This window comes from Protopterus annectens, chromosome 11.part0 (genome assembly GCF_019279795.1).
Source record: "Protopterus annectens isolate FY-2018-M chromosome 11.part0, PAN1.0, whole genome shotgun sequence".
In the NCBI taxonomy this organism is placed as follows: domain Eukaryota; kingdom Metazoa; phylum Chordata; order Ceratodontiformes; family Protopteridae; genus Protopterus; species Protopterus annectens.
The window spans coordinates 451,867,423-451,895,177 of NC_056745.1; the positions used below are offsets into that span (position 1 = coordinate 451,867,423).

Genomic DNA, 27,755 nt, shown 5'->3' on the forward strand with positions numbered 1-27,755 from the left:
AGCAGCTATCAGGTTTGTGTATAATTTCATGAGCAGTAAATAGGTAGGAGGTTAGGACATTTTGCAATTCTACCGAGATTAGGTATTTGACTGCTAGGCAGTGGTGAGTGCGGTTAGGGAGGTTTGCAGTAAACTTGGCAATCTTGTTGTAGCAAATCTCAAGTTTATTGTTTATGGTAGAAGTAAAATTAGTGAGTGAGAACTGGTGAGGTGTACAAAAGAGAAGGGAGGAGGTAAGAAGATCCAAGTTTTTTCCAGGTGGACTCAGTGAGGAAGGGTTTAGAATGGCAGAGGAACCTCAGCTATTGGTGGTTTTAGAAATGTGTTTAGTAATTTTAGGTTGTCATCTATTGTGACAACTAGTAATTCTGTGATGGAAACTGTTTCAATGAGGGTTTTATTTGCTGATGTGATGCTGAATGATTGTTTCTGAGTTAACATGGAATTTGGAATAAAATGCATTAATTATGCTTTTTTTAGCATTGAACTATGCAAAAGCCAGCTTTATAGGTGGGTATGCTACACTGTAGAGGTGAATTGAGGATACAGTAAGTAGGGGAGAGACAGAAGCTTGGCTACTTAACTAGGGGTCATAGCCAGACCTTAGGCACTCACTGAACCTACAACTGTGGGAAGCCCCTGATTATGTCCCTGCAAATGAGGGCCCCATGCAGCAGTTGCAGGTTTCTCCAGCTCCTCAGTTCATTTTGGCACCTTATGGACATTTGCACATGATGTCACCACTCAGCATGATCAGAAACTTGTTTTTTTACTTGCCTGTTAAGCTGCACTCAATCAGGCCTGCTTCAGTGAAGCAAGAGACCTGACTGGCTGCAGCAGCCAGTGACGTAAGTTGTCACTTTTTTTTTTTTTTACAAGGAAATGCTTTGCAAGGACTCAAGGATCAAGAATATATTGAACTCATATCTCTCTACCTCGTACAGCAATAAATCTGAACAAAACCATCAATAATAGGGGCACAAAGGGCCAAAAATAGGGACAATTTTTAAATAGCGCTCTTACAAACTTAGAAATTTGACAGAACAAAAGGTTTTTTATTAGCATGGATTTTCTGAGGGGTATGAAGTCTGAATCTTAAATGTCTGTCATTATTTTCTGACTTCAACCCTCAATGATTTGTCAGTCATTTGTCTCAAAACCACAATTTTATGAGAAACAGACCCAAAATATGAGGCAAAAATCTGGAGATTCTGCAAAAATCTGTGCAGTAAGCTGCTGTAGGTGATGTGGAGTGGGGTGGGCCAGGGGATTATATTGTGATGACTTCTTTAGTTTTCACCACAGTCAGACCTCAAAGGTGTGCACAGGTGGTCATTGTAGCTTGTGTTTGGGCTGGGGACAGTGTGGTCATTATTTCTTTTACCTTTCTCACAGACTTAAGAGGTGTACAAAGAAGGTTGCTATAGGTTGTGTAGGGGCAGTGTACTGTCTAGGAGCAGCAAAGTAGAATACATTACTGTAATCATTTTTTTTTCACTTTCTTCACAATCACACATCAGGCATGTATAGAGGTGGCTGCTTTAGAGGTGAGGAATGAGGAGGCATGTCATGTATATGTATGTCAGCAGTCACTTAAAATGCATGTCTATGGTAATTTGAACCTCTGCTTTCATCCCAATCAAACACCAGAGGGATGCACAGGCAGAGACTGTCTTGGGGGGTTAGGGAGGCAGGCAGTACTCCCATAGAAGACCTGTGTATCCTCACAACAATAGGATTGTCTGACTTGGAGTCAGCTACTTTCACACTGTGGGTTCTATCTGTGAGCCAGTTTGCAACCCACCTAGTTATATAGGGGATGATGCCTAGCTTAGTGAGTTTTTCTATGATTCCTGAGTGGGGAATGGTATCAAAGGCTTTCGCCAGATCAAGGTAGGCCGTATGAACCACACTGCCATCATCTACAGCTCTGGTGACTGACTCAAAGAAGTCAACCAGGTTGAGCAGCCATGATCTTCCCTTCACAAAATCAAACTGTGTGGGATCCAGAGTTTGGAGAGTCCCTATATCCTTGTTTATTAGGTCCATGAGAATGCATTCCATAGCTTTGCATATCAGACTCATCAGACTAATAGGTCGATAGTTCCCAGGGCCTGTAGTTGCTCCTTCCTTTCTGGACAGGGATGACTGTAGCAGTGTGCCATTCAGTAGGGACAAAGCCTGAGGTGAGGCTGTGATTGAAGAGGGCACACAGGTGTGGTGCCAGTTCACTCTGTAGTTCATGTAGAACACAGCCAGGGATATTGTCAGGTCCCATAGAAGCTGAACTCTTGGCCTTGGACAGTGCTGTTTTAACTTGTGCTGCAGTAATACTGGGTGCCTGGCAATCTACTGGTATTGTGATTGGTCCTTTGGTGAGAGGAGAAGGGTAAAGATGATACTGAATCTGTCGGCCAGTATATTAGCAATATCTGTTGGCTCAGTATAGGAGATACCATTGTGCAGTAGCTCAGAGCTAATCTGGGTATTGCCGTGGAGATTTTTTACATAGCTATAGAAGGCCTTGTATTTGTCTTTACTATCTGCTGCAATTCTGTTTTCATAGCTAGCTTTAGAGGGTTTGATGAGGGATGTCACCTTTTTGTTAAGGCCGATAAGGGAGTCTTTCCCGTTTTGGAACTGCACCTTATTCCGCATCAGTTTCCTCCTTCTGTTGTAGAGTTTGTTTATGGCAGAGGACCACCAGATTGGCTTCCTTTTTTTGGAGGAGAGTGTCTAGGTTCTATTGGGTATGGTGAGAGCCATGCATTTGTGTACGTGTTCGCACAGTGCATTGGTGTATGACTCGGCAGTCATGCAACTATTCTCCATTTGCATGAGTGCCATGAAGTTAGCCACCTCTGTTTTTAGGAGACCAAAGTTAGCTTTGGAGAAGTTTTTCATGGTGGTTACCCTTTACAGGGCGGGTGGGAGGGATGTGGATTTCTAAGGTGATTAGTTTGTGGTTGGATCTAACCAGGGAGGAGTTGACTAATGGTGTAGAGCAATAGTCGTCCATGTTAGTAATGACCAGGTCAAGGATGTTGCTACCTCTAGTGAGGGTAAGAATGAGCTGCTCCAGGGCATTGGAATTAATGAATTCCAGGAAACACTGGGCAAGTGTATTGGTACTTGAGTAGTTTTCCCAGTTAATGGAGGGGTAGTTGAAGTCACCCAGTATGAGAGTGTAAGGTTGGACTCTAATATTTTCCAGGGTGCTTAGGAACATGGAGTGTGAGTTCTGGGACATGGTTGGAGACCTATAGCAGGCTAGGACCTGAATCATTGTCTTACCCAATGTTAGCTGTAACTGAAGTATCTCTGATGTGTTATGTTGGGCTACCAGTCTGGAGGTGTGCACATCTTTCATGAATATGGAAACACCACCACCTTTGGAGCTTCAGTCCAAGTTCTGGGGCTGAAAGGTGTGGAATGAGTTATAGCCTGGTAGTGTAGGGGTGCTTTCTGCTACTTTGAACCAGGTCTCTGTTACAGCACAAATGTCAATGTTCTCCATTTTAAGGAGTGCTTCGAGTGAGGGCATTTTGAGATTTAGACTTCTAGAGTTGAGCAGCATGACCCTCAGATCGCATTTGTTTTAGCTGTTACGGTGGTAATTTGGTCTTTGGAACACCACCTAAAAAGGTACTATAGGGGTGGCAAGAGCCTTAGCCAGCATCTGGAAGCCCAGGGGTGACAGAAGCAGGCTACTTCTGGAAAAGCATTGAGGTCTGTCAATCATGTCATCTCTGGCAGACAGATACTAGATCCCCTTAGAATGACACCAGAAATTCAGCCAAAAGTGCTGACCAGTCAAGAGTGGAGTCCCACAGGGTTCGGTCTTAGGTCCTCTCCTGTTTGGTATCTACTTCTCTGAAGTGCAGGCCAACACAAAGGGACTCTGGCTGACAAAGTTTGCAGACGATTGCAAGTTGGGAGCTATTATTAACTCCCCAAGTGATGTTGACATCCTACAGAAAGGCCTCACTGAGACCAACAACTGGTGTCAGAACCATGGCCTTAAGTTCAATGCCAAAAATGTGTCATCATCCCCTTTGGAAAAAACCCGGTTCCCATGAATTACCATATCGATGGCAGACCACTGAACACAGAAGGTGTTATAAAACATCTGGGAACACAGGTTGACAGGAACCTCTCTTTTGACCACCACTTTGCCACTGTGGTCAGAAAGTCTTTTATGTGGCACATCTCATTACTAAGGGTTTTACATCCACGAAGAAAGAGGTCATTGTCTCCCTCTACTCTTCCCTCATTAGGCCAATCATAGAGTACAATGCCCCATTTAGCATGTACCTCACTAGATACCTGCAACAACTGGAGAGACTGCAAAAGTACCTCACAAAAGATGATCCTAGGCCTTAAACACTTGTCCTATATGGACAGACTCAAAAAACTCCAACTATTCTCTGTCTCATAATGCCTACTTAGAGGCGATCTCTGCTTAACTTACAAAGCCATGTCTGACCCAGCTCTGTTAGAAATGCTACATCTAAAGAAATGCCAATCCCTCCACACCACATGCTCCCTCAGAGACCTCAACCTCATTACCACAATCAACAGAACAAGCTGTTGGGACAGGCTCATAATCGAGAGACTGCCCATGCTATGGAATAGACTTCCCATACATGTCAAACAGACCACCTCACTGGCCCTCCAACAGATGAGTGGATGGGAAATAGAAAATTCACCCCAGCGATCACTCCAGTAGCTCTGCTCGACAGAGGCACTGGGAACTAAAGTTGGGTGGCATGATGCCAGGATAATCCTACGGGCTAGGCTTGTAAAGGCTCCAGGGCCATTAACCTAGTACACACCTATGAACCTATATTGTAACACTACTATTTTTTTTCAACTTTGAGCATTAAGCCTTGCGCACAACTTCTGCCATCCTTGAACAGAAAAAAGACTGAAATTCTTTTCTTACTCATGATTTTTGTTTAGGCCACCACTAGATTGAAAGGTTGGAAAAATGCCCTAAAATACATCCCAGAGCAACTACAACCCCTAAGGCTTCAGGGGCCACTGGCTTAAATTAGTTATTTCCTAAATGGTTATTACTACGCTAGCTTGGGCAGGAAAGGTATGTTTAAAGGATGCAAGGAAAATGAAAACTGAACAGCAACGCATAATTTCTTTCTTTAATCATAATTTCTGTAAAAGCCATCATTGGATGAAAAGGTTGTGTAAAAAGAAAAAAAAAACAGTCTGAAATGCACTTCAGAAGATATAGAAAGTTATGGCTTCTTGAGAAAGCTGATGAGTAAGGCAAAATGTGAGAAAAGGAAGAACAAAGTAGTGTGTATGGTATTAGGAGCCAAAGATGTGAAAAAGCAGAGGGGAGGACTGGAAGGTGTGTGTGTGTGTGTGGGGGACTGAAACAGTAGGCCATGCCTAGGGCACCATTTCACCCAAGTTCAGACCTGTACATAGAGTTGTTGTAATGTATCATTATTGCAACTAAATACGACTAACTGTGAATGTCCCTTTATGAGTTGGGCCAATAATAGTGTGGTACACAGGTCTGTTCTATTGTAAGTACATTGTAGCTACAGGCCAGTCTGTGCATAATACACCTAAAACTTTGCAGCATGAACAAAAAGGTTGCTTAGAAGAGGTGGCAGTGACAGGATGATACTTAGACTGGAAGAAAAAGAGAGTTTAAATGACAGGAGTTAATAAAAGTAAGGGACAGTGGTGGAAATCACAAGACACTAAAGAGAAAGAAAGAAAAACAGTAAGGAAAAAGGGGAGGAAAGAAATATAGGGTTATAGGATGTACATGTGTATATACATATATACATACACACACATACATTAAAATATTTCAAGCACAGGCATTAATGCCTTTCTAGCCTGCTAGTGTACCAAAATAGACGTTCCCATAAGTGTCCAGGCTGTTCTTTACTGTTTGCTTTACTGTAATTTGGTAGTCTATTCCATGCATCAGCTGCTATCTCGCAGAATTAATTAGTACACGCCTCATTTCTATAGACTCTTCTACACAGGTTGCCTGATGATGCTCTACTGGCTGGTTGGGTGGGTGGCCTAATGGTTACGGTGTTTGCCTTACAAACACAAGGTGCAGGGTTTGAGTCTCACAAGGGATAATTGGCAAGGCTTAAACTTGCTCGCAAGCGCAGTTAGCCTAGTACTAATCTATGAACCTAATCCATTAACTACTTTTTGATAACCTCAAACATTCTCAGAGGTACATGTCTTCAAATGCCTTATTTACCTGAATAAGGTCTTCTCTTAGATATCTGTAAGAGACACTGTACAAGTTCAGGTATTTTAGTCTTTCATAGTAACTTAAATTTTCACATCCATGGATGTCCTTGGTATATTTCTGCTGTACTCTTTCCAATTTACTTGTGCTTGTTTTCTTATAAGGTTTCCATATTTTATTTCATACTCAAGTTTGGGTCTAATGTAACTAATATTGACTTACTTCATCATTTCTGATTTCCTAAACTTTATAAATCTTGTTATACAACCTACAGTTCTATACCTATCATTAACCAATTAGTTGATATGATTAGAAAAACTCAAAGCTAGATCTACTCATATACCCAGGTCCTTAAATGAATCTACAGTATCAATCAGTGTGCGCTAAATTAAATATTCACCTTTCAATTTATGTCTTCCAAATCTCATATGCTTAGTTTTTGATGTATTTACCAGCATATTTTTTGCCTGCGCTCAAATGGTTAATTTAGTCAAGGTCTTTTGCAGACATGCCCTATCTGATGTAATCAGTTTTCAAGTCATCTACATGCAGACCGTAAAACACTTCAGATAAAGAAGATAGATCTGAAAGATACAGTCTAAACAGGCATAGGATACAGCCCTGTGGGATACCCTGCCTATAACTTCAAATTTGACCTGTCCAATTGCTGTATGATACCTGCTATGTCCTATTTGTGAGCCATGCAGCCATCCATCTTATCATGCATACATCATTATCTTGTTGTTCTAATTTACTGATCAGTGTTTTGTGTATGACCGCATCAAATGTTGAAGTTAAATCTATATAAGTTATATCACAACACACCTTTTCATTCATAGCTGTTATGTTGTCATAGAACATCATGTTACAGGTGGTGATAGAGCTATTTTCAAAATACACATGCTGATATATGGTGTCAAATCCCAAATTTTCCAATTTGGACAATAATTTATCCAGTAAAACCTTCTCAATTATTTTTCCATAACACAAAAGTAAACTTATACTGCATGACTCTGGGTTTGTCGTACTTGCTTTTCCCTTTAAGGCAGGTTTAACAAGTTCGTATCTCCAGTCTTGAGGAATCTCAAAATATTTATACAACCTAGTAAATTACAGGTACTGTAAATTCATGCCAAAATGTTCTCAGGTCATTACTAATTCTGTCTTCTCCCTGTGCTTTAAAAACAAAAACAAACTGCTACAAAAACCGCTCCAAAGCCGAAACTCTTTGAAAATACTGTTTATTTTAAACGCTCAATAAACACGTTTTTCATCCAACAAAAATTGTTAGACTTCATCAGAAAAAAGGCAAAGAAACTGTCAGTTAATATTCAAAATCCCAATATATAAACTCCCTGCCAAATGAAGTAATCAGACAATTTATTCTTAAACGTATATACCCTTAATAAGTTCTAAAACAGTTATATATTAAAATAATTCCTACAAACTTTACCTTATTGCAAATTATCAGCAGCAACCATTCATTAATAAAACAATAATAAAATTGGTGAACCATACTGCGGTCCAAACCACATATTAACTTATTTAAATTAATTAAAACATATTATTACAAATATGTTATATTATTAAAAACCAACTACAAAGTCTAAAAAAATTCCTTTTAGCTTGTATTTTATGCCTAAAATTTTACACCTACCAGATCCATACATACTGATCCATGTATATATAAAAAAATCAATGCATATAATAATCTTCAAAAAAGTGTACGTGTGTGATGATCTAAACAATTTCGATTTTGGACAATAAAATAAAATTAATTTTATTGCTACTATTAATAATTTCTAATTAATGTAGTATTTATCTATCCAAGCTTTTAAGCTTTAATAAACACATTAAAGAACATTTCTCATTCAATCCTGGGTTCGTGTACGCGTTAAGCCTAATTTGCCATAACAACTCCATTTTTTCTAATAATAAACCAAAGGGACCCCCCCCTCACATCCTGCATAACCTGATCAATAACTTTAAATCTAAATCTATGGTCAGGGTGACTCACGATATGCCTTGCAAGGGCATTTTCTTCTTTCTGTAAGTTGATACTTCTAAGGTGCTCATACACCCTATTTCTCAGTCTACGCTCTGTTTTCCCTATATAAAAGGACGGACAACCTTGACAAATTGCTATATATACCACTCCTTTCGAGTTGCAATTAAATTTATATTATACTCAAGGTTCACAGTCTGTTGTTTGGACCATACTTGTGATACTGGAGGTGGGGGATAGGCAAATAGTTGGTCAGACTTTCTGAAATCTTTGTTCTGGAAAGATAAAATCTTAGTTGTCTGTGAAAGTCTAAAAGTCTCCACTTAACTACTATAAACTTCCAAAGCATTTGTAATAAAACCTCCAGATTTCATGCTTGGCTCACTCAAAACAGTGTTACATCAAAAGATGAAAGATCCCCAAATCCCAGTACATCAAAATGAGACGTATATTTGTTCTCATGATTTCAGCTATACAGACAGGATCTGACAAGCAGATTTAGGGATAGGGGATATCAGATGGGACATGTCTTACAGGCCAGCAATTGGGCCAACACACTTAATAGAGAAGAACTTTTGGAATATAAACAACATGAGCAACACAGATCATCACCCATTAAGTTAGTGACTACTTATGGTAAGAATTCCGATTTATTAATCAACAGTATACAAAGACACTGGAATATTCTACAAAGTGATCACAACCTAAATAATGTTTTACCAGATAGATGTTACTTCTCATTTTGTAAGGGCAGAAATTTAGCTTCATACTTAAACCATTATAAACACTCACATTCTAGAGCCTCTTCTTATGATGTACAAACTACACTAACAGGTGAGGTGCTTACAGGTTGTTACCCATGTGGTCATTGCACCCATTGCAATAAAGTTTTTAAGTCTAAACAATTCACAAGTAATAACTGTGGCACAGTCTACGACACTAATTTCTTTGCCAATTGCAGCAGCGAATGGCTGATCTAGTTAGCTACATGTAGCTGTGGTGCCTTTTACATAGGTCAAACCTCACGTCCATTCAGACTGAGAATTTCTGAACACACTAGTGATATGAGGAACAAAAAAACAAGTAGTGCTTTATTCAAACACTCTATAAAACATCCATCTGCCAAGTTTACTTTTATGGTCATTGACATTATCAAAGGAAATAAATCCAACAAAGCAGGATGGCATTCCTTTCTTGATTCTAAAGAAAAAAAGTGGATTGTTAAACTGGGGCGTTTATTCCCACCTGGTTTAAATGAACAATTTTGATTACCCAATCACAGTTTTGATTCAATTTAATTACTTTTATAAAAGACTACTTTCAATGTATATCAGTTACACTGAGGAAGGCTGTGGCGTATACCAGCCGAAACCGGATTGTTTCTTCATTGAATAAATATTTTACAGTCTCACAGTTTGCTGGCTCTGCATTATAGTCTTACACATTCCCCCAGGAAACAACACCCTTGTTTTAGAAGATATATTACCCTGGATTTCCTTTACAATAAAAAATTAAACAATTATACTAGGTGAGATGAACGTCAACTGGGCTTCCATATCCTCCAATAATTCTCCTGCCAACATAAACTTATTTCATTTCACTCAACTAATCAATACTACTACTAGATTCAATCATAAAACCAATAAAGGCTCAATACTAGACTGGATCCTGGTCTCTGACCCCTCAAAATATCCAACATCAGGCACTTTGACAAACTCCTTTAGTGACCACCTCTCAGCCTATACTATTCGTAATTGTTCATCTTTCACAAAAGGCCATAATATTAAGGTAATCCAAAATCGATCACAATTTAGCCAAGATACTTTCAACAGTATCCTAAACAGCTACAGTTGGGACTGTCTTAAAACCCTTCCACTAGATGATGCCCTTCTCTATTTCAACAACCTCTTCTTAAATATCTTGCACAGCTTAGCCCCTATCAACAAAATAATTAAATCCAATTATGCCCCCTGGCTGTCTAATCTACTAGAGAAATCATGCAAAATAGGGAGAAAGCCTGGAAGCACAGGCTCAAATCTAAGAATCCCAATGATCTCAGCCGTTAAAAACAGCTCTGAAACAAAGCCAAAAAATACATCCACAAAGACAAGCAACAATATTTCTAGAAGTTATAAATAGGAAAAACAATCCCAAAGTGTTCTGTGCCTCTATCAATAATCTCTTAAACCCGGGTACTAAATCCAGTCCAAACCTCTACCCTAGCATGCCTCCTGAACAAACTGCCTTTAAATTTAACTCTTAATTCATAGATACTATAGCCAATATTACTGCTTCCTTTTCTTTACCCCTATCAAACAACCACATACCAATACCATCCTCCACTCCCCTTCACTTCCCAATCTCATCAGGCCTAACATCCCAACTCAAAACTGTATACAGGAGCCCCCCAACTTGAATTTAACCTCTTCCTTGTCTCTACTTCCTCTATTAAAAAACTCCTTCTAAACCTAAAACCCTGCTCTAATTTGGTTGACAAAAATTCCTGCCAAATTTCTTAAAATCACAGCAGATGCTGTAGCTTACCCTATCAGCATCCTAATTGACAGGTCAGAACACCAATACTTTCTCCATATTCATGAACCCAAGCACCAGGAAAGCTTCTATACTCCTGGACCAAAGCTAAACTATGGAATAAACTTCCCTCGTCTATCCACAGTGAACAAAGTCCTTCTGGCTTTAAAACTGCTCTACAAAAGTACCTTTTCTCCAAGTGGATATGTAATTGCTCTACTGGCCCTTCTACTCCACATTATGCAATCACTTGATTTTCCTACTCTTTAGAACTAGTCCTACTCCTATACTAGCCCCACTCTCAAATTCTGTCTTTTCTCTCTTGCTTTTTGCATTTCACTTCAGTCTACCTAACCATACTAATAGCAATATACTGAAGTGAGAACTTCCTTCGGGCAATCCCTGAAAATAAATATAACTCTCTGCAGATTGAATTTTCTATGAAACATATTTCTTCTATACTTACCTGTATCACATTGTGTAACCTCTTATAAGCAAAACAGAATTGAGATGCCTATGTCTACTTTTGAAACTACTGAATTTTGTTCTGTCTTAGGCTGTACATGTTACTTCTGGATTTCTGCTGATTTTTATGCTAGTCTAGATTTTTTTGGTTCTCAAATGTTTGTACTTTTGAAACTTGTATTTAATTGTTATTGTAATATTGGAGCTGTTCTCCCCAGGCCTCCACTGAAAATGGGCTCATTCTGGCTCAGTGGACTTTCCCAGTAAACAAATATCAATAAATAAACATAAATAAATAAATGTAGGGAATACTCCCCCTTACTGGAAAAATTAGGAAAAAAGACCAGTAGTAGCAGTGTTTGATTGATATTAGACTCTGAGACTACCTTTGGTAAAAAAGATGGATTGGTCCTAAGGGAACCCCTGTCTTTGTGAAATATTATGTAGAATGGTTTGCAGCTCAAGGCCTAAAATTCAGATACTCTTCTGGCAGATGTGATGACCACTAAGAATAAAGTTTTCCAAGTCAGAAACTTTAAATCACATGTAGCTGAGGGTTCGAAAGGGGAACAAGTAAGGGACTGAAGAACCAGTGTTAGATCCCATGGAGCAATGGGCTCTTTAAAAGGAGGTTTTAACATTAGGGCTCCCTTTAGAAAGGCTATACAAAATTTCTGTGACATCAGGGATGACCCTTAAAAACCCATATGGAAATTGAAAATTGTAGCTAGATGGAATTTAATTGTAGATGCAGAAGAACCAGATTAGCTAAGCAGTCGAAAACTTTATGAACAGGGATCGTATAAGGATCAAGTTCATTTTTGAAAGCTCATCTTATGAATTTTTCCCATTTACTCTGATACAGTTTCTTAGTAGAAGGTTTAAGATGGGCCACAATGATCTGACAGATGAAAGAGGAAAGGGAAGAATGCCTGACAATCATGGGAATTGTAAAAGCATGCAGTGAGCTTGAGATGATGGAGATTCAGATGAACCATTCCCTGCGGATGAGACAGCAGATCTGGAGTTGGGTCCAGCATCCATGGTTTCTGGAGAAGGTGAGGCCAAAGGAAGGGAAACAAAATTGTTGAGGCCAACATGAGGCAATGAGGATTATAGTGATCTCTGACCTCTTGGCTTTTTTTAGAAACTGGGATATCAGAGGGATTGGAGGAAAGACGTAGAGAAGACTGGGGAGGGGGGCAATCATGGAGAAGAGCATCTCTGGGTGACTCCCCCAGAGGGGGGATTAGGGCAAAGTAACTGCTGCATTTGTTGCTGAGAGGGTCGGAAACAGATCGCAACAAAGTTGGCCCCAGTGGCGAAAAATGTCTTTCATCACCACAGAATTGAGAGACCACACATGAGGCATGAGAACAGTCCTTCTCAGGTTGTGTGCTATCATGTTGGAGCTCCCCAGAATATGCACTGCCATGAGAAAGTGGTTGGAAGAAATTGCCCATTGCCAAATTCTGAGGGCTTCTTGACAAAGTGAGTAAGATTTGGTTCCTCCTTGTTTGTTGATGTACCAGACTACCAACATGTTGTCTGTCTGAATTGCTACTGTTCCTAGATGATGGGCATTCTGAAATGCTTGTAATACTAAGAGTACTACCCTTATCTCTATGATACTGATGTGCAATCTGGCCTAAATTTGGAACCAAGTGCCTCGGACTCTCCTTCCTAGATAATGCCCCCCAACCCCATCTGGGAAGCATCTGTGGTCACTATGGCTTGGAGCTGTGGAAGAATAAATGGACGGCCAGAAATAACCTTGTTGGAGTTGAGCCACCACAACAGGTCTGGTTTGCAGCAATTGGTAATCAAGATGTGGTGTGACATTGGCTGATCTATCAGAGACCATTTTTCTGCATTGAAAAGTCAGGGAACCAATTTTTTGAAAATAAAAATGTAACTGCAAGTACAGTAATGGAATGCAGTTTATTTATTTACTTACTTACTTATTTTAATTATGTTTGTGAGCTTACTGCTGAGTCTGGAAATAAAGCATGCTGAAATTATTTTAACTGTTCATGTGTCCAGTGCATCTTTCCACTGGTGATAAAGCTTGGACCAAAGGATAGTTGCAGTCTGTAGTCATTTGAATGGCTGGTTTGGTACAAGTTTCTTTTATCTGAGCATAAAGTGTTTTATACTATGTCGGTAAAAATTATACAGAACTATCCTGGAGGGTCTATAACCATATTATTGAAAAAAATGTGTTTTAATAGAGCTACACCAACAACACAGGAGGTTCTGATTTGTTATTTTCTTTAAAATATTCCAATAAGTCATTTAGAAATCCTTTTTGTGCAAGTAATCATCTCTCCAAACTGCCCTTAGTCCATCATCTGAATGCTTACCTGTCAGGTTCTTCAGCTGTTCTGTTCCCCCTGATTCGCTTTCTCCCACATTTTCTGGGTCAGTGTTCTCTAACTCATCCTCTTTCTTTTCCTTTGATAATATATTTTTGCTGCCTTCAGGCTTTTCATTTTCAGGATTTTCAATTTCTTTTTTATCTTCATCTTTCTTCTCAAGTGGAAGCTCATGTACATTCTGGTTGAGAAGGGAAAATCTGATGTCTACAATCCAAAGAGAAATAACTAAACTGTAATATTGTGCAATTAATTTTAGATGGTATCTAAATATGAATTATCTACATGATGCATTGCTAAAAATGTATATTAGACACACACTGAATCCAGCTATCTAAATCATTTAATCTATGTTATCTAGAATAACTAAGGTAATGTTAATAACTTGTAGACTTTTTTTCTGATACTTACTGAGCTGAATTTGAAAAATATTTTAGTCTGATTACCATACTTCAGCAATGATTTGCTACAATAATGAACAGTGACCACAAAATATAAATAAATACAAGATAATTTTTGTTTCCACTGTTTGATTTTATTTTACAGCTACAAAACAATGAATTCAAATAAACTCAGTACTTCCCCTCTCAAAAAGGAGGTGCTAGCACAAATATGACATGCTTATCAATATGTCCACTATAGGTCTTCCTTGGTAAGGTTCTCAAAGTCCTTAAATATATCTTAAGCTCAAAAATGCAAGAAATATATTACACATTGTTATTGGTGCTAAAGGGTACTAGTTTCAATGTCACTGCCTTCTAAATGCTGGAGAATTTTCTAATAGCCAGCATTATTTCCTTAACATGTGGTTTGAGTCACAGGCTGCGTGCATACTATAAGCATTCTCCACAAGTCATCTACTGGACTGGGGTATGTCCAGATCAGCTGCCAACCTATGGTTACTAATACTGCTGATGACATCCTGTCCCTCACATTAACTAAACTTCAAGATTAACACCTCCTAATCTGCATAGCTGCAAAAGGCAAAACATCATAAATGAATGAGTAATACTAAAGGTTTGAGCTGGCGCTAGTACCTTTAAATACTAATGGCTTAAATAACCCAAATAAAATATCTAATTTACTTAGATATCTAAGATTAAACAAAACACAAATAGTTTTTCTTCAAGAAACTCACTTTAAAACTAATGATAACTATACATGGAACCCTAATGGATATACGGTTTTAGCTCAATCCTCCTATAAGTCAAAGACCAGAGGAGTAGCAATTTTATGGAAAAAAAACATCATTAATCCTGAAATTATTTATAAATATGTAGATAAAGATGGTCTTATAGCTCTTATTATAATAAAATTTAACAGAATTTAGACATTAGTAAACTTATACTGGTTTCCCGGCATTGGAGTAGGGACTGTTAAAAAACACTTAGATCTCATCGCTAACAGCTATAAAGGTAATCTAATAATAGGAGGAAACTTTAATTGTATCTTGGATACTTCTGAAACCACTAATAAAAGACCTTTTCGTTTATCCTCCATAGCAAAATCTCTAAAAAAGTGGGCTGGTTCATTTCATTTAATTAACATGTTTAATCTAAAAGAAATTAAGTCATTATTGTTTTCCCATCAAGACTATAGATTTAGTACTCAAACAAGGATAGATAAAATATTTGTTGCTCAGGACCTATATTAAGAATTTCTACATTTTCCATATCCTCATGTCCATTTTTGGATCATAACTCTCTTATTTTGAAATTTCAAATAGAGTTTAAACCATTAATTTTTTCCTCTAGAATCCCATCATATATTACAAAAATCAAATAATTTAAACCTTGGTTATTGTCAGAGCTACAACTTTTTCTTGATATTAATTATACCACAGAAATTAATATAGTCATGATATATGATTCACTAAAAGTCTATATATTTGGCAAAACCCTTAGTTGGTACAAAAATAAAGTAAAAAAATGGGATTCCAGATTACAAGAATTACAATCTCAACTTATGTTGGCGAAATCTGTGAAATTTTCAAACGCCTTAGATATCAAAAAGAAAATAGAGGAATTAAATAAGAAATATAATGAACTTTTAACCCACAAAACAAATTTAGCATTATAGAGAGATTAAAAGTAAACTCCCTGGCCACTTCTCCTAGCCACTTATGTAATCTATCCATGAGGATTAAAATACAGTCCAAAACTGATAATATTGTTAATATTCAACATGAAAGGATGGGAAAGAGAGGAGATATTCTCGATGCATTCAGACATCATTATGCTGAACATTTCTAAAATGGGAAATCCTTTACTCATCAATTGAATCTGGAAGCAATGTATGTTAATCTAAAACAAATCCCTGAAAAACTAAAGTTAGATTTACAAAGGCCCATTTCATATAAATAAATAATTGATAAGATAAAAGAAAGAAAAACCAATAAAGTTCCAGGATTAGATGGTATAATTATAGACATGTACAACATTTTTCCCACATCTATAATTTCCCTCTTTCACAAAGCATTATTAGAAGTTCAAACACAAACAATAATACCACCTTCTTGGAAAGACTCATTAATTACCCCAATTCTAAAAGAAAACAAAGACCATGACTTTTGTAGCTCATATAGACAAATTTCTTTATTAAACAATTATTATAAGATATTTATGTCAATTATAGCTAAGAGAATGAAAATTCCTCTATCTAAAATAATTAACAAAGATCAAAGTGGGTTTATTCACAACAGACATATGAAAATATTAAAAGGGCACTTACTCTTATAGAATACTTAAATAGAGAAAATCAAGAAGCACTGATAGTTGGTGTTAGATTAGATATTTTCATTTATTAGACATTAGTCAGGTTAAAGGGTAAAATAAATTGTGTTTTATTTATGCATAAAAAACAGTTAAGCAGAAAGGAAAATAACCTTGCTGACCAAACATGGAACACAGTTTATTAAAAAGGAAAGATAAGCATAAAGTGTGCAGACAGAATGTTCTTTTCTCAAGGGAAAGATCAGCTACAGAATGTTCCTTAATAAAATGTTAAAATAAGTACATACAAAGCCTGAGACCAAGGTTTAAAAAAGTAAATAAGAAAATTTACTAGACTAAAGCAATACAATATGCTGTGTTCAGAATAGCAGTTCGGTCAAGGTTAGTAAGATCGTTCGACCTACTACTTCAGAAAAGATGTCAAACACTCGAGCCTGAGTACAGAAAGGTCATAGAAACTTCTTCTGTATATAGTCGTCACAAGGATCTGGTTCTTCTGTATATAGTCATTTAGATTGAAGTTGTGGAAATACACCTTTAAGAAAGTTTTTTGGCGCCAATTTGTTAAATATAAAATGGAGTCATTACTGTTTTCACTGGTTCTGATGAAATCTGAGGTTATCAGATGAAAGCGCTTAACCAGGAGTCTCTTTTTTATGTGTGGATTTTATCTATGGAGCAATAAACCTGTGTTTTAGTCTTTATAAGTCTCTACAAGTGATTGTGTACTTGCTGGTGTCCTGCTCGAGCTGAGGATTGGTTGGCTGCTATTTTTTCCAGTCTGGTTTTACCTTCGGGTTGTTTGACTTTTATTTACGTAGCGAGAATGGCAGAGACCGGCTCCTTTTCAGCTTCATTGAGCAGGTCCGAGTACTTGGAGCTCCGGGCGGAAGTGACGTCACTGCAGAGTGACGTAAGTAGGCTCCTCGAGTTGGTGGGGAAGCTTACCGAAAAAATTCAGTCTAGCGGTATTAGCGACAATACGGACAACATAAAAGGTAAATCTGGGGCAGATTTACACTCTTCACAGAGAGACAACACTTTGGATATTTACATCAGTGACGAAGAAATTCCGAACGGACAAGTTCCGCGTTATTCTACAGAAACACCAAAAACAGGATTGGACTTGGAGATCAAGGAGGTTGACATAAACCTCTCACCAGCTGGTGACTTTACGTTTGACTTAAGTTTACTGCAGCGAGACGAATTTCAGAAACTGGGCGCAAAACCAAAAGGGAAGGTGCCAATCAAATCGTATGCTGCAACGACCTGTAAAGGACTCTTGACAAAACAAGGTACAGAAATAAGTGACTGTGCTATGAGTCCTAATTACAAAAACATTTCAAAATTTGGTAAAAAGCAACCTACTAATAATGGTGGAAATGATTTTTTAAATGACTTCTTAAATGAAGAAACAGACTATTTTTCTGAAGGGGCTAATAACAATATATTTAAGGAAAAGAAGGCATACCCTTCTGATTACATCAAAGACAAGATTTGTTCTTTGGGTAAAAAACTTATTTTACTGAAATGTGCCAAAATTGACAATGCCTATTTGGGCAAATGCCTAACTTTAGGCATTGTTCCAAAGGGAATTAGATTTTTTAAATTACCTCTTGGTTTGAAATATGAAGAAGATGTCATTTCTGATTTTAATGAAATGTTTGATGAGTTTGGTTTTTATTTTATTAAGAAATTGATAAAATATAATGATGGGAAAATTTCTTTTTTATTAAATGAAGTGGAAATTTTGAACAATGAAATAGTGAACAATACTAGATTTGATGAATGGTATGATTTGTATCAAAAGCAATTTTCATACGCTGAGAACAAGGCCAAATCTGTATACAATAGGAAATTGAAGAAAATAGACAGAGATATGACTTTGTATAAGGAACACAAGGTATACACGTACGTCCTTAGAGGGTAGGAATGTTAAATATGGACAAGATGTTTTAGGTACGAACCCTTACAATGGTATAGAGAGGTTTGAAGAAAATTCAAATTTTCAAGGGGGGAGACATCACCCTGCACCCAAACAACACCAGAGAAGGTACCAAAGGTGAACAAGGTTGGTAATTTTAATCTCCATAAAGACCAAGTTTTAGAAAGTGCCCCATTCTTATTAAACCAAGACGTTTTGGGTTCGAATTTATCTACACATTTGGATAGAGAAGTTGTAGTTAAAGGGACGAACTACAGTTCTGAGGGGCAACCATCTATGAATATGGAGGATTTAAACAATCAAGGCCCCTCAATACTATGTTTTGCTGGTTTTAAAGTGTATAATTACACTAACTTTTATATATCAAATGAATTTTTTAAGTTGTTTAGTAAAGGAATGAAGTTTATCCCGACAGTGAAGTTTAATTTTGTTGATGCAATTAAGGAAATCAAGTTGTTCTGCAGAAGAATTAATTTGGCTATACAGTTTAAAAATGACCCAGATCTAGAAATTAATCAGAGGGAAGAAAGACTCAAGAAAAAGAGTACTTATATACCTAACCCCCACCCTCAAGTTGGAATTTTTGAAAAAATGGTGTGTAGAGATATATACAGATTAACTAAGAACATAAACTCTAGAAACAATACTATTGCCCCCTTTGAAGACAACCTCACCAGAGGGGAGAGAGAATGTTTGCAAAATGTGGTCAACAACAAAAATATTAGACTAATGAAACCGGATAAGGGAGGGGGTATTGTTATATTTGAAACTGAAAACTACAAAAAAGCTATTCAGGATATTTTGTTTTCCTCTGATAATTATGAAGCAGTTTCGTTAAACCAGATAAATATTGGACATCACCGATTGACTTAATTTTAGAAGAATATTTGTTGGACAACCGTATATCCAACGAACTTTACAACTTTCTGAGGAATGAGTTTCCAAGGCTTGCCAGCATCTTTGGCATTCCTAAGATTCACAAATGTATAGAGACCCCACCTTTCAGACCTATTATTGCCGGTTCACATTCTAAGACTTATAACATGGGAGTTGTTATTGACCACTGGACCAAACACATATATAACAAAGTTCCCCACATGGTAAAAGATTTGTGGGAATTTTTGAGCAGGATTACTCCTGAGGTTTGGTCCAAGGATTTGACATTCCTTACAATAGACGTGAAAGATTTATTTTCATGCATACCTGCCTCCACAGGGTTGGAATTTTTTGAGAACAGCCTGAAAAATTATTCAAGCCTAAGTTGGGACAGAATCAGCCTCATCTTGGACATGATGGGGCTTATTCTTCACCACAACTACATTCTTCATGAAGGAGAATATTTCAGGCAGACCAGGGGTGTGGCTATGGGGGCCTCTTGTGCCCCCATTTTCGCGAACCTGGTCATGCTTGAATGGGAAAATAGGTTTTTATTCCCTTGTCAATTTTTTAAATACATCTCTCTTTATTCTAGGTATCTGGATGATTTATTTATCATTTGGAAGGGGCCTTCAGAAGATATCAGGACTTTCATGGATTATATTAATTCAAGTACTAACTTTTTAAAGTTCACATATAAGGCAGACAAAGTTGGTATTGCATATTTAGATACTTTCATTAGTACTACTTCAGATGGTTTCACATCACAAATACACAGAAAGTCCACCTTTTCTAATGATTACATAGAATTTGGTAGTTGCCACCCACAATATGTGTTTAAAAATGTGATTAAAGGCCAATTCATCCATGCTGTGAGGATGAGTTCCTCTAGGGAAAGTATGGAAAAAGAAATTGATAACATTTCACAGATGTTTTTGGAAAGAAAATATCCTAAAAGAATGGTAAAAAATGTGGCCAATTATGTCAAAGAAAACTGGGGTACAAAATATAAACCACTGTTAGGACAGGCCTTAGGAGAAAATATAAAGAAAAATAACCAAATCAGCAGGACAGTATGCATCATACTGTTCAGCCCATACACCAATTTGGTAAAAGAAATTGTCAAAAGGCATTGGGAATTACTTAACATTCCTGACAATCACTTGGTAAATATTGACAAGAATCCAGTTTGTGTATATAAAACTGCACTCAATTTGAAAAAACTTTTGGAAATCAGTGCATATGGTAGGAAAGAAAAGAGAAGAGAGGCAACAAAGAAGTGTGGGTCCTGTAAGCAGTGCAAGAATATTAATGAGGAAAGAGTGGTCATATTAGATAATTTGATGAAAACTAAGTGTAGGAGTGTAGCTGGGAATTGTCTCAGCCAGAGAGTCGTATACCTTGCTACCTGTTCTATCTGTCCTGCCTATTACATAGGGAAGACAGAGAGAAAATTCAAGACAAGAATATACGAACATCTCTACAAAATAAAGAAAAAAGATAAGAAAAATGCACTTAGCAAACACGTTTTGGAGAAGGGTGATGACCATTCTTTTAGATTTATGATTATTGACCAGGTAGACATAACATCATATGGTGGCAATTGGAAAACTTGGTTAGCATACAAAGAAAGTGAGTGGCAAATTTATTGTGACGCCACCACTACACCCGGTTTGAATGATTTTATTAGTATTAAGCCTTTTTTAAGCCTGGACCGGGTTTAGTATTAGGTATGCTTTCCATATATACCTGTCATTGTCATTGCTTTTTTCTTCCATTCATTCTAAGACTTAATCAAAAAAACTTTTCCAAAGTTTTAACAATATTTTTTAACAATATATTTCATACTTATATATTTAGCACATTTGTTAAGTATTATATATTTATATTTATGTTATTATATTCATATATTTATTTTTACATATATTTGTACATATATTTATCATACTAATATTACATCAATAATATATTTATTATATTTATTACATACAATATTCTAATGATAAATGTCATAACTTGTGGTTTTAGAACATGTATTTATAAACTTGGCACAAATTTAGTCACAAGGATCTGTTTCTTCTGTATATAGTCATTTAGATTGAAGTTGTGGAAATACACCTTTAAGAATGTTTTTTTGGCGCCAATTTGTTAAATATAAAATGGAGTCATTACTGTTTTCACTGGTTCTGATGAAATCTGAGGTTATCAGATGAAAGCGCTTAACCAGGAGTCTCTTTTTTATGTGTGGATTTTATCTATGGAGCAATAAACCTGTGTTTTAGTCTTTATAAGTCTCTACAAGTGATTGTGTACTTGCTGGTGTCCTGCTCGAGCTGAGGATTGGTTGGCTGCTATTTTTTCCAGTCTGGTTTTACATTCGGATTGTTTGACTTTTATTAATCTAGAGACTATGTCAGTTTACGTCATTCAGGACAATCAGAATATGGTGTGCAGCAACTTGTTTATCAGTACTGTTAATAAAGACAGTATTCAAACACTGTGAACATCTAATAAAACCTTATTAAATAAACTACAGTGTTTGAAAAATTCATTCTGAAATGGGCGCAAGACTTGGTCATAAAGCAGAGACTGGCACCTGTTCAGCATGAGCTTGGGTAATTAAGACTTTTGTTTCTCAGTCTCAATGCATACAGGGTTTGCAGCTAATTATGGTACAGTATAGTAATCTCAATTTTTATAGTTGACTTAGATAGAGAGAAAGCCTTTGACTCCTTAAACTGGGATTATCTATTTAAAATTCTAGTTTTATTTGACTTCCCTCCTTCCTTTGTCCATCTCATAAAGAAGATATATAAAAATAATTTAACTTATGCCAAATTAGGACCTTTTACCTTGGAATCTATTTGTATAACCAAAGGCACTAAGCAAGGGTGCCCCTGTTACCTATTTTGTTTGCATTGGCTATTGAAATCTTGCTGTTTTAATATGCAATAGTTCAAAAATAAGAGGTGTGGATATATATGATCAATACAACTCTAATATAATGCTGTTTTCTGATGGCATACTTATCACATTATCTAATTCCAAAGAAACACTGGAAGAATTAAATTTATTAATTGAAGAATATTATATGATTTCGGGCCTTCATTTTAATAAGTCAAAATCTAAATTTTTGTTACTGAATAAAAAGAATGAAATACAAGTAGACAAGAACCATATCATAGCAAAACGAGTTTCAACTTTAAACTACTTAGGGATAGCTTTATCTGAAGATTTGAATAAGTTAACATCAATTAATTACTGTAATATCATTAATATAATAAAAAACATATGTAGGCAAGTGGAACAAAATATTTGTGACCTTTGAAGATAGGCTACAGTTAATAAAAATGGTTGACAAGTGGAATAAAATATTTTTGACCTTTGAAGATAGGCTACAGTTAATAAAATTGGTTCTACTCCTCAAGATCTTATACACAGCATTAGCTAAACACAGTTTTATTAAAGTTTCTGTGGCTTCCTATAAGAAATAGAGTGGCCTTCACACATCACAGTATACCATGGGAACTAGGAGGCCTAAACTTTCCTGATATTGAAACCTATATAAAGGCATCCATGTTTAAGACTGTCATAGAGTGGATAAATCCTAATTACTCTGCCAAATGAAAAACATTGCATACTGTTCTACTAATAAATGAAACCTCTTTATTAAAAAAAAAATTGTCAATATCGGACAAAGCTAATAAGTTATGGTATTTGCTAAATATTAATATGCCATATAACATAACAAGACCCACTAATCTAAACTTGATTAATGATCCTTTTAATACCTTTAGGAAATTTGTTAATGTAAATATGGACATAAAACTGTGGTTTGACTTTTTAATTCCATTTATCACAACAAAAAATTATCCTTATAAAATATACAGAGAAATATTTACTTCTCGGGAAGACAAGAACTTTATTTGTCGGCAACAATACATCAAAGAAAAAAAGGTTTTAGATATGCAATTGATAAAGATTCTTTATGAAATACCATCTCAAGACTGGTTAACTCTGCAAAGTATTTTAATGTATTCTCAGGACTTGTGTAGGGTAATTAATAATTCTTCCTTTAAAGATATTCCAAAACTCATAAGCTGCTTATATGGAATTATCTATAATAATCATAATATGAAGAATGGTATCTCAAATTTATATAAAGAGTTGATAACTTATAAAAAGATACCTAAAGCATCTTACTGGCAGCATATCACTAAAGGTCACTTGATACATCTATTATCAAAATTAAATCAAACATTTTATTATCAGTAAAACATACATCTAGTTCACAGTATTGAAAAATATTCAATTGGAAATTTTTATACAGAGCATTTTTATCACCTGATAAAATTACTAAAATTAGTCCCGCTAGAAATGGACTATGTTGGAGATGTCAGAAGAAATCTAAAGCAGATTGTAAACGTATCTGTTATGACTGTATTAATATTAAGTCTTACTAGAATGCTATAAATAACTTTCTACAGGCCTTGTTTACTGAATCTTTTGTGTCATCTAAAGCTCTAATTTTATTAAATGTAAATGAAGGTCTTCATTCGAATAAAACAAACTTGTATTTATTATGGACAATATTAGCAATTTCCAGGAAATGCATAACTAGAAGATGGAATTTAAATACAAAGCCTACCATGGAGGATTTTTTAACATTACTGAAGAATACAGCATTGATAGAAATCAAAGTTAAAAAACTTTGAATTTATCCTAGGCCATTGGAAAATAACCCTTGGAAAAAGGTTTAATCACTGATTGACACTTTGCAAGTAGAATCAGATTCTCTCTGATAGCTGTAAATTGTTTTTCCTATTCATGTTTTATGAATTGCTTGATTTCATTACTTATGTCAATATGAGTGTTTTAATATTATTTTAAAATAAAAACTACATAGGCAAATTAATAAATAAATAAATGAGTAATGAACTGGAAGTTCTTCTCAAAGAGCTAATTTGCTCAGATAAGAAATAAATCAATACACCTTCAGAAGCAGCAGACCTCCCTCTTCTAACTATACTTGAAAATGTTAGGAAAAGGTAGAATCTCAAACATTGTTATAAATCTAAAGCTGCTTATCTGTCTAATGGATCAATATCTCCTAATAGTGTTCTCTCTGAATTCTCTGATTTAACATCTTTCACTTCTTTTTCCTCAATTGCTCAAGCTATTTTAAAGGGCACTTTTCAAAACATATCTTCCCTTCCTTCTGTTTCAAAAAATAAATTTTCAGGACTTTGCCAAGTTCATAGATAAACTTCTAAAACATGGGTAACCTATGTTTTCTAACGGGCCTTCCACTGTTCTATTAAAAGCAAGAAAGACTGTATCCTAAATCCTGTTCATCACTTCTTAACCTATCAATCTTCACTAATACCTAGCCTAATATTTGGACATTTCTAATTATTCTGTACAATCCTTAAATTATTTCTCCTAATGTCTCCTGTGATTTTAGACATTTTTCACTTATTCTTATATTGGGTAACATGACAAAAAATTTAGTTTACATTCAAACGTGTTAATACATACAAAAGTATAGTATTCTAGCAAAATATCAACATGGTTTTCAGACTGTCAGAAGCACAATGACTGTCTATCACTGATGACATTCCTCAAAACAGTAACAAAGGTAATGTTTAACTGGCCTTACCAGAGCTTTGATCTAGTTAGCCAACATCTTATTAAATTATCAGTATCACAGTCATACTGCTTAACTGTCCAGATTTTTGCAAAATGTTTAGATTGTTTTGCCTCATATTTTTGGTCTGTCCTTCATAAAATGTGAGGTTTCCTGGCAAATCACTGAGGATTGATGTAATTTAATAATGATATATGTTTGCATTTCATATTTCATATCCTTCGGAAAATGCATATTAACTCAAATCATGCTATTCTAGCAACTTTCTAAGTTTATAAGAGCAATATTTTAAATATGTCCCTATTTTGGGCCTTTGTTCCCTCATTATTTTAAGCTTTGTCCAGATATCTTGTGCAGAGAGTTTGAGAGGCATGCACAAGCTTCCTTTAATCCTGAAGTAACTAGTTGTTTTTTTCAGTTATCTACTATATGGTGAAAACTGTCTCATCTCATTCACACCTCTACTCCAAGGTGTTACCCTACTTTTCATTCTTCTCTAAGCCTTTCCGACATCAAATTAATACTTGGTGAGACTGACCATAAAACAGCTATCAGTTTGGCTTCTTGACAAAGAAATTTTACTTAGTAGTGATAACATTAAACAAAAGATATTGGCAGTCAATGAAATCCAACCTCTGGTTTTGCTCTAATAGCTACATTATTATTGACTCTACAGGTATTGCTCTTGAAGCCTTACTTTATAAGTTACATTTCAATAGAATACTGAACAATGAAAGCATAAAATTAATTAACTCTTTTTTAGAGGTTTCAAAAATGTCATACTATGTCAGCTAGGAGATGGGCTGCTACAGGCAAATACATTTTATTATCTCAACTTGAATATGGTTTACCACTTACTGCTAATATGTCTCTGCCTGTCTGTCTGCCCATCTATGTCACACTTCCAGTTTCAGATTCTGAAACCTCCCAGTGATGAAGATACTTTATCCAGACCATTCATTGAAAGTTGTTAGCCCTGTTGGCTCCAGGGCAAAGAAAGATAAATCCCACACCATGACCAAGATAATCTGGGTGTGATTAAAGTCCTGTTGCAAGAGAAGCCAACTCAAGAAGGCTGGACTGAGTGTCACATGTCAGCCCACCTGTCCAATGGGCTAGAGGCATTGTGATCTGCTATACGACTGATTCTTGTGATGAAGTAAAAGCAAAGACTGAGTACAGCAGCAGCCTTTTGGGAAGAATGCACAGAATCATTAATGCATGCAGTGCAGAGAGAAGGCACATCAGTGCTCTTGAACTGCAAACATGCAAGTTGGCTGCCTACGTAGGAACAGAAAGAGAAACAAGACCAGTTCTTTACATGCCCATCTCTTCAGTTTTTTCCAGCTCTAATAAAAAAGAGGGGTACACAGAATGATTCTGTTAGGAAAGAATCTATCACACAACTTCTGCATGTCCAGCTACTACTACTGATTAAGCCTGCAGCATTCCACAATATATGTAACCACTTAACTCTGGCACCATCAATTACACCTCAAACATACTGAGGAAGCCCCAGAGTAGACTGTAGCCAATCTAACAGGAGTATGAAAAAGTATACAAACACCCTGATGAAAAAAATCGTAAACTTATTGGGCTAACTTGTATTTCTGAGAAACTTCCAACAGTCTTCCAAGAAAGAAATCCCAAATTCTACTGTTTATTTCCCTAAAGTTCTTATCAGGCTTGTTGATATGATTAGAGGTGGCTCATTTCTCCTTTTGGTCTCTTAAAAAAGGGAGACATAAAATAGATATTTCTCCAGTGGTACTCACCTACTTTAAATTATTTAAATTGCGCAAAGACTGGATATATCAATAAAGACACCTTTCATCCAGACCAAACATTTTCCAAAACTGAACCCATGAAAGAATCTTACACAGATCAGGCACTTGATCCAAGACAATTAAAGATGATCTAGAATGTATTCAGTGCACTACACCTGTTATCTCCCCACTAAGTGTGAGAGTTTAGTATTTGAAATTCATCTACTAAATCATGAGCTGACAAAACCTCTAATGTCCATTCAGTCAGATTAACTACAGTTTTTGGGAGAGGAAACAATTCTTTACATCTTCTAAGTGTGTCCCAAGTTAAACACAAAAGAATCAAACATGACTCCACAGCTGGAAGATACACAGCTGTTTAAATTTGGAATTACAGCCTCCAACAAGGAACAAAACAGCCCCAGCTGACTTGCCTTAAAATAAAATTCTAAACCAGGAACCCATGCTCTGCTCCTTTCCAGTAAATGAAGATTTCTTCCAAGATACCTTAACATTTCCCCCCTCCACAGGAAAAGCGGTATGGCACCTGTAGATCAATATGTGTGTATATACCTTTAAGAAGCTATCCAAGGGCTTGCAGAAGTGCATAAATACTGAGCATGTGCAAGTCTGACTGCCATTTTGTAGTTAGCTGTTGAGATGTAATCATGTATTATGCAAGGTCTGTTAACTAGTTTGTTCCTATTTAATGATGCTGCTATCTATCCTGATGTGTTTGTATGTACTAAAGCATCTGAATGAAGCCCCAAGCCTTCTTGATTTATGTATTAGAGATGAACGAGCGGCAGCACCCTTCATTGTATTAAAAATATCCCTTGCGGGGGGGGGGGGTCAACAAGCAATGTCTGCACAGCATACAAAATTCGGGGTATAACAAACATCTGTAAAGACTAACATTCAGCTGAAAATCAAGTAGCTTTTATCACTTTCTAAAAAAAGTCCCTTAAGGTCCCTGGTAATCTTGTTGGAAGAAACAGTAACAGTTCACTGATCCAGAGGTGAATTCAGTTCCAAAGGGAAAAAAAAACGATTTGTGATCCCAGAGGTAAGGGTAAAATTTCATCAGTTTAACTAATGCCTGACAATTAATTTTAGGGTCTAGTTTTTATAATATTAACCTGGTAATCAGACAATCCTTCAAATA

The 27,755-nt window shown here is 36.3% G+C and overlaps 1 protein-coding gene across 2 annotated transcripts in view; it reads right to left on the reverse strand.

Annotated features, from left to right (window-relative positions):
- The window catches only part of LOC122815449 (zinc finger protein 252-like), a 304,744-nt gene that overhangs the window by 220,801 nt on the left and 56,188 nt on the right, over positions 1–27,755 (reverse strand). For both annotated transcript variants that reach the window (XM_044087954.1, XM_044087952.1), the window contains exon 3: positions 13,613–13,831. In XM_044087954.1, the coding sequence (XP_043943889.1) occupies positions 13,613–13,831 (219 nt within the window). The remainder of the gene's footprint in view (positions 1–13,612; positions 13,832–27,755) is intronic.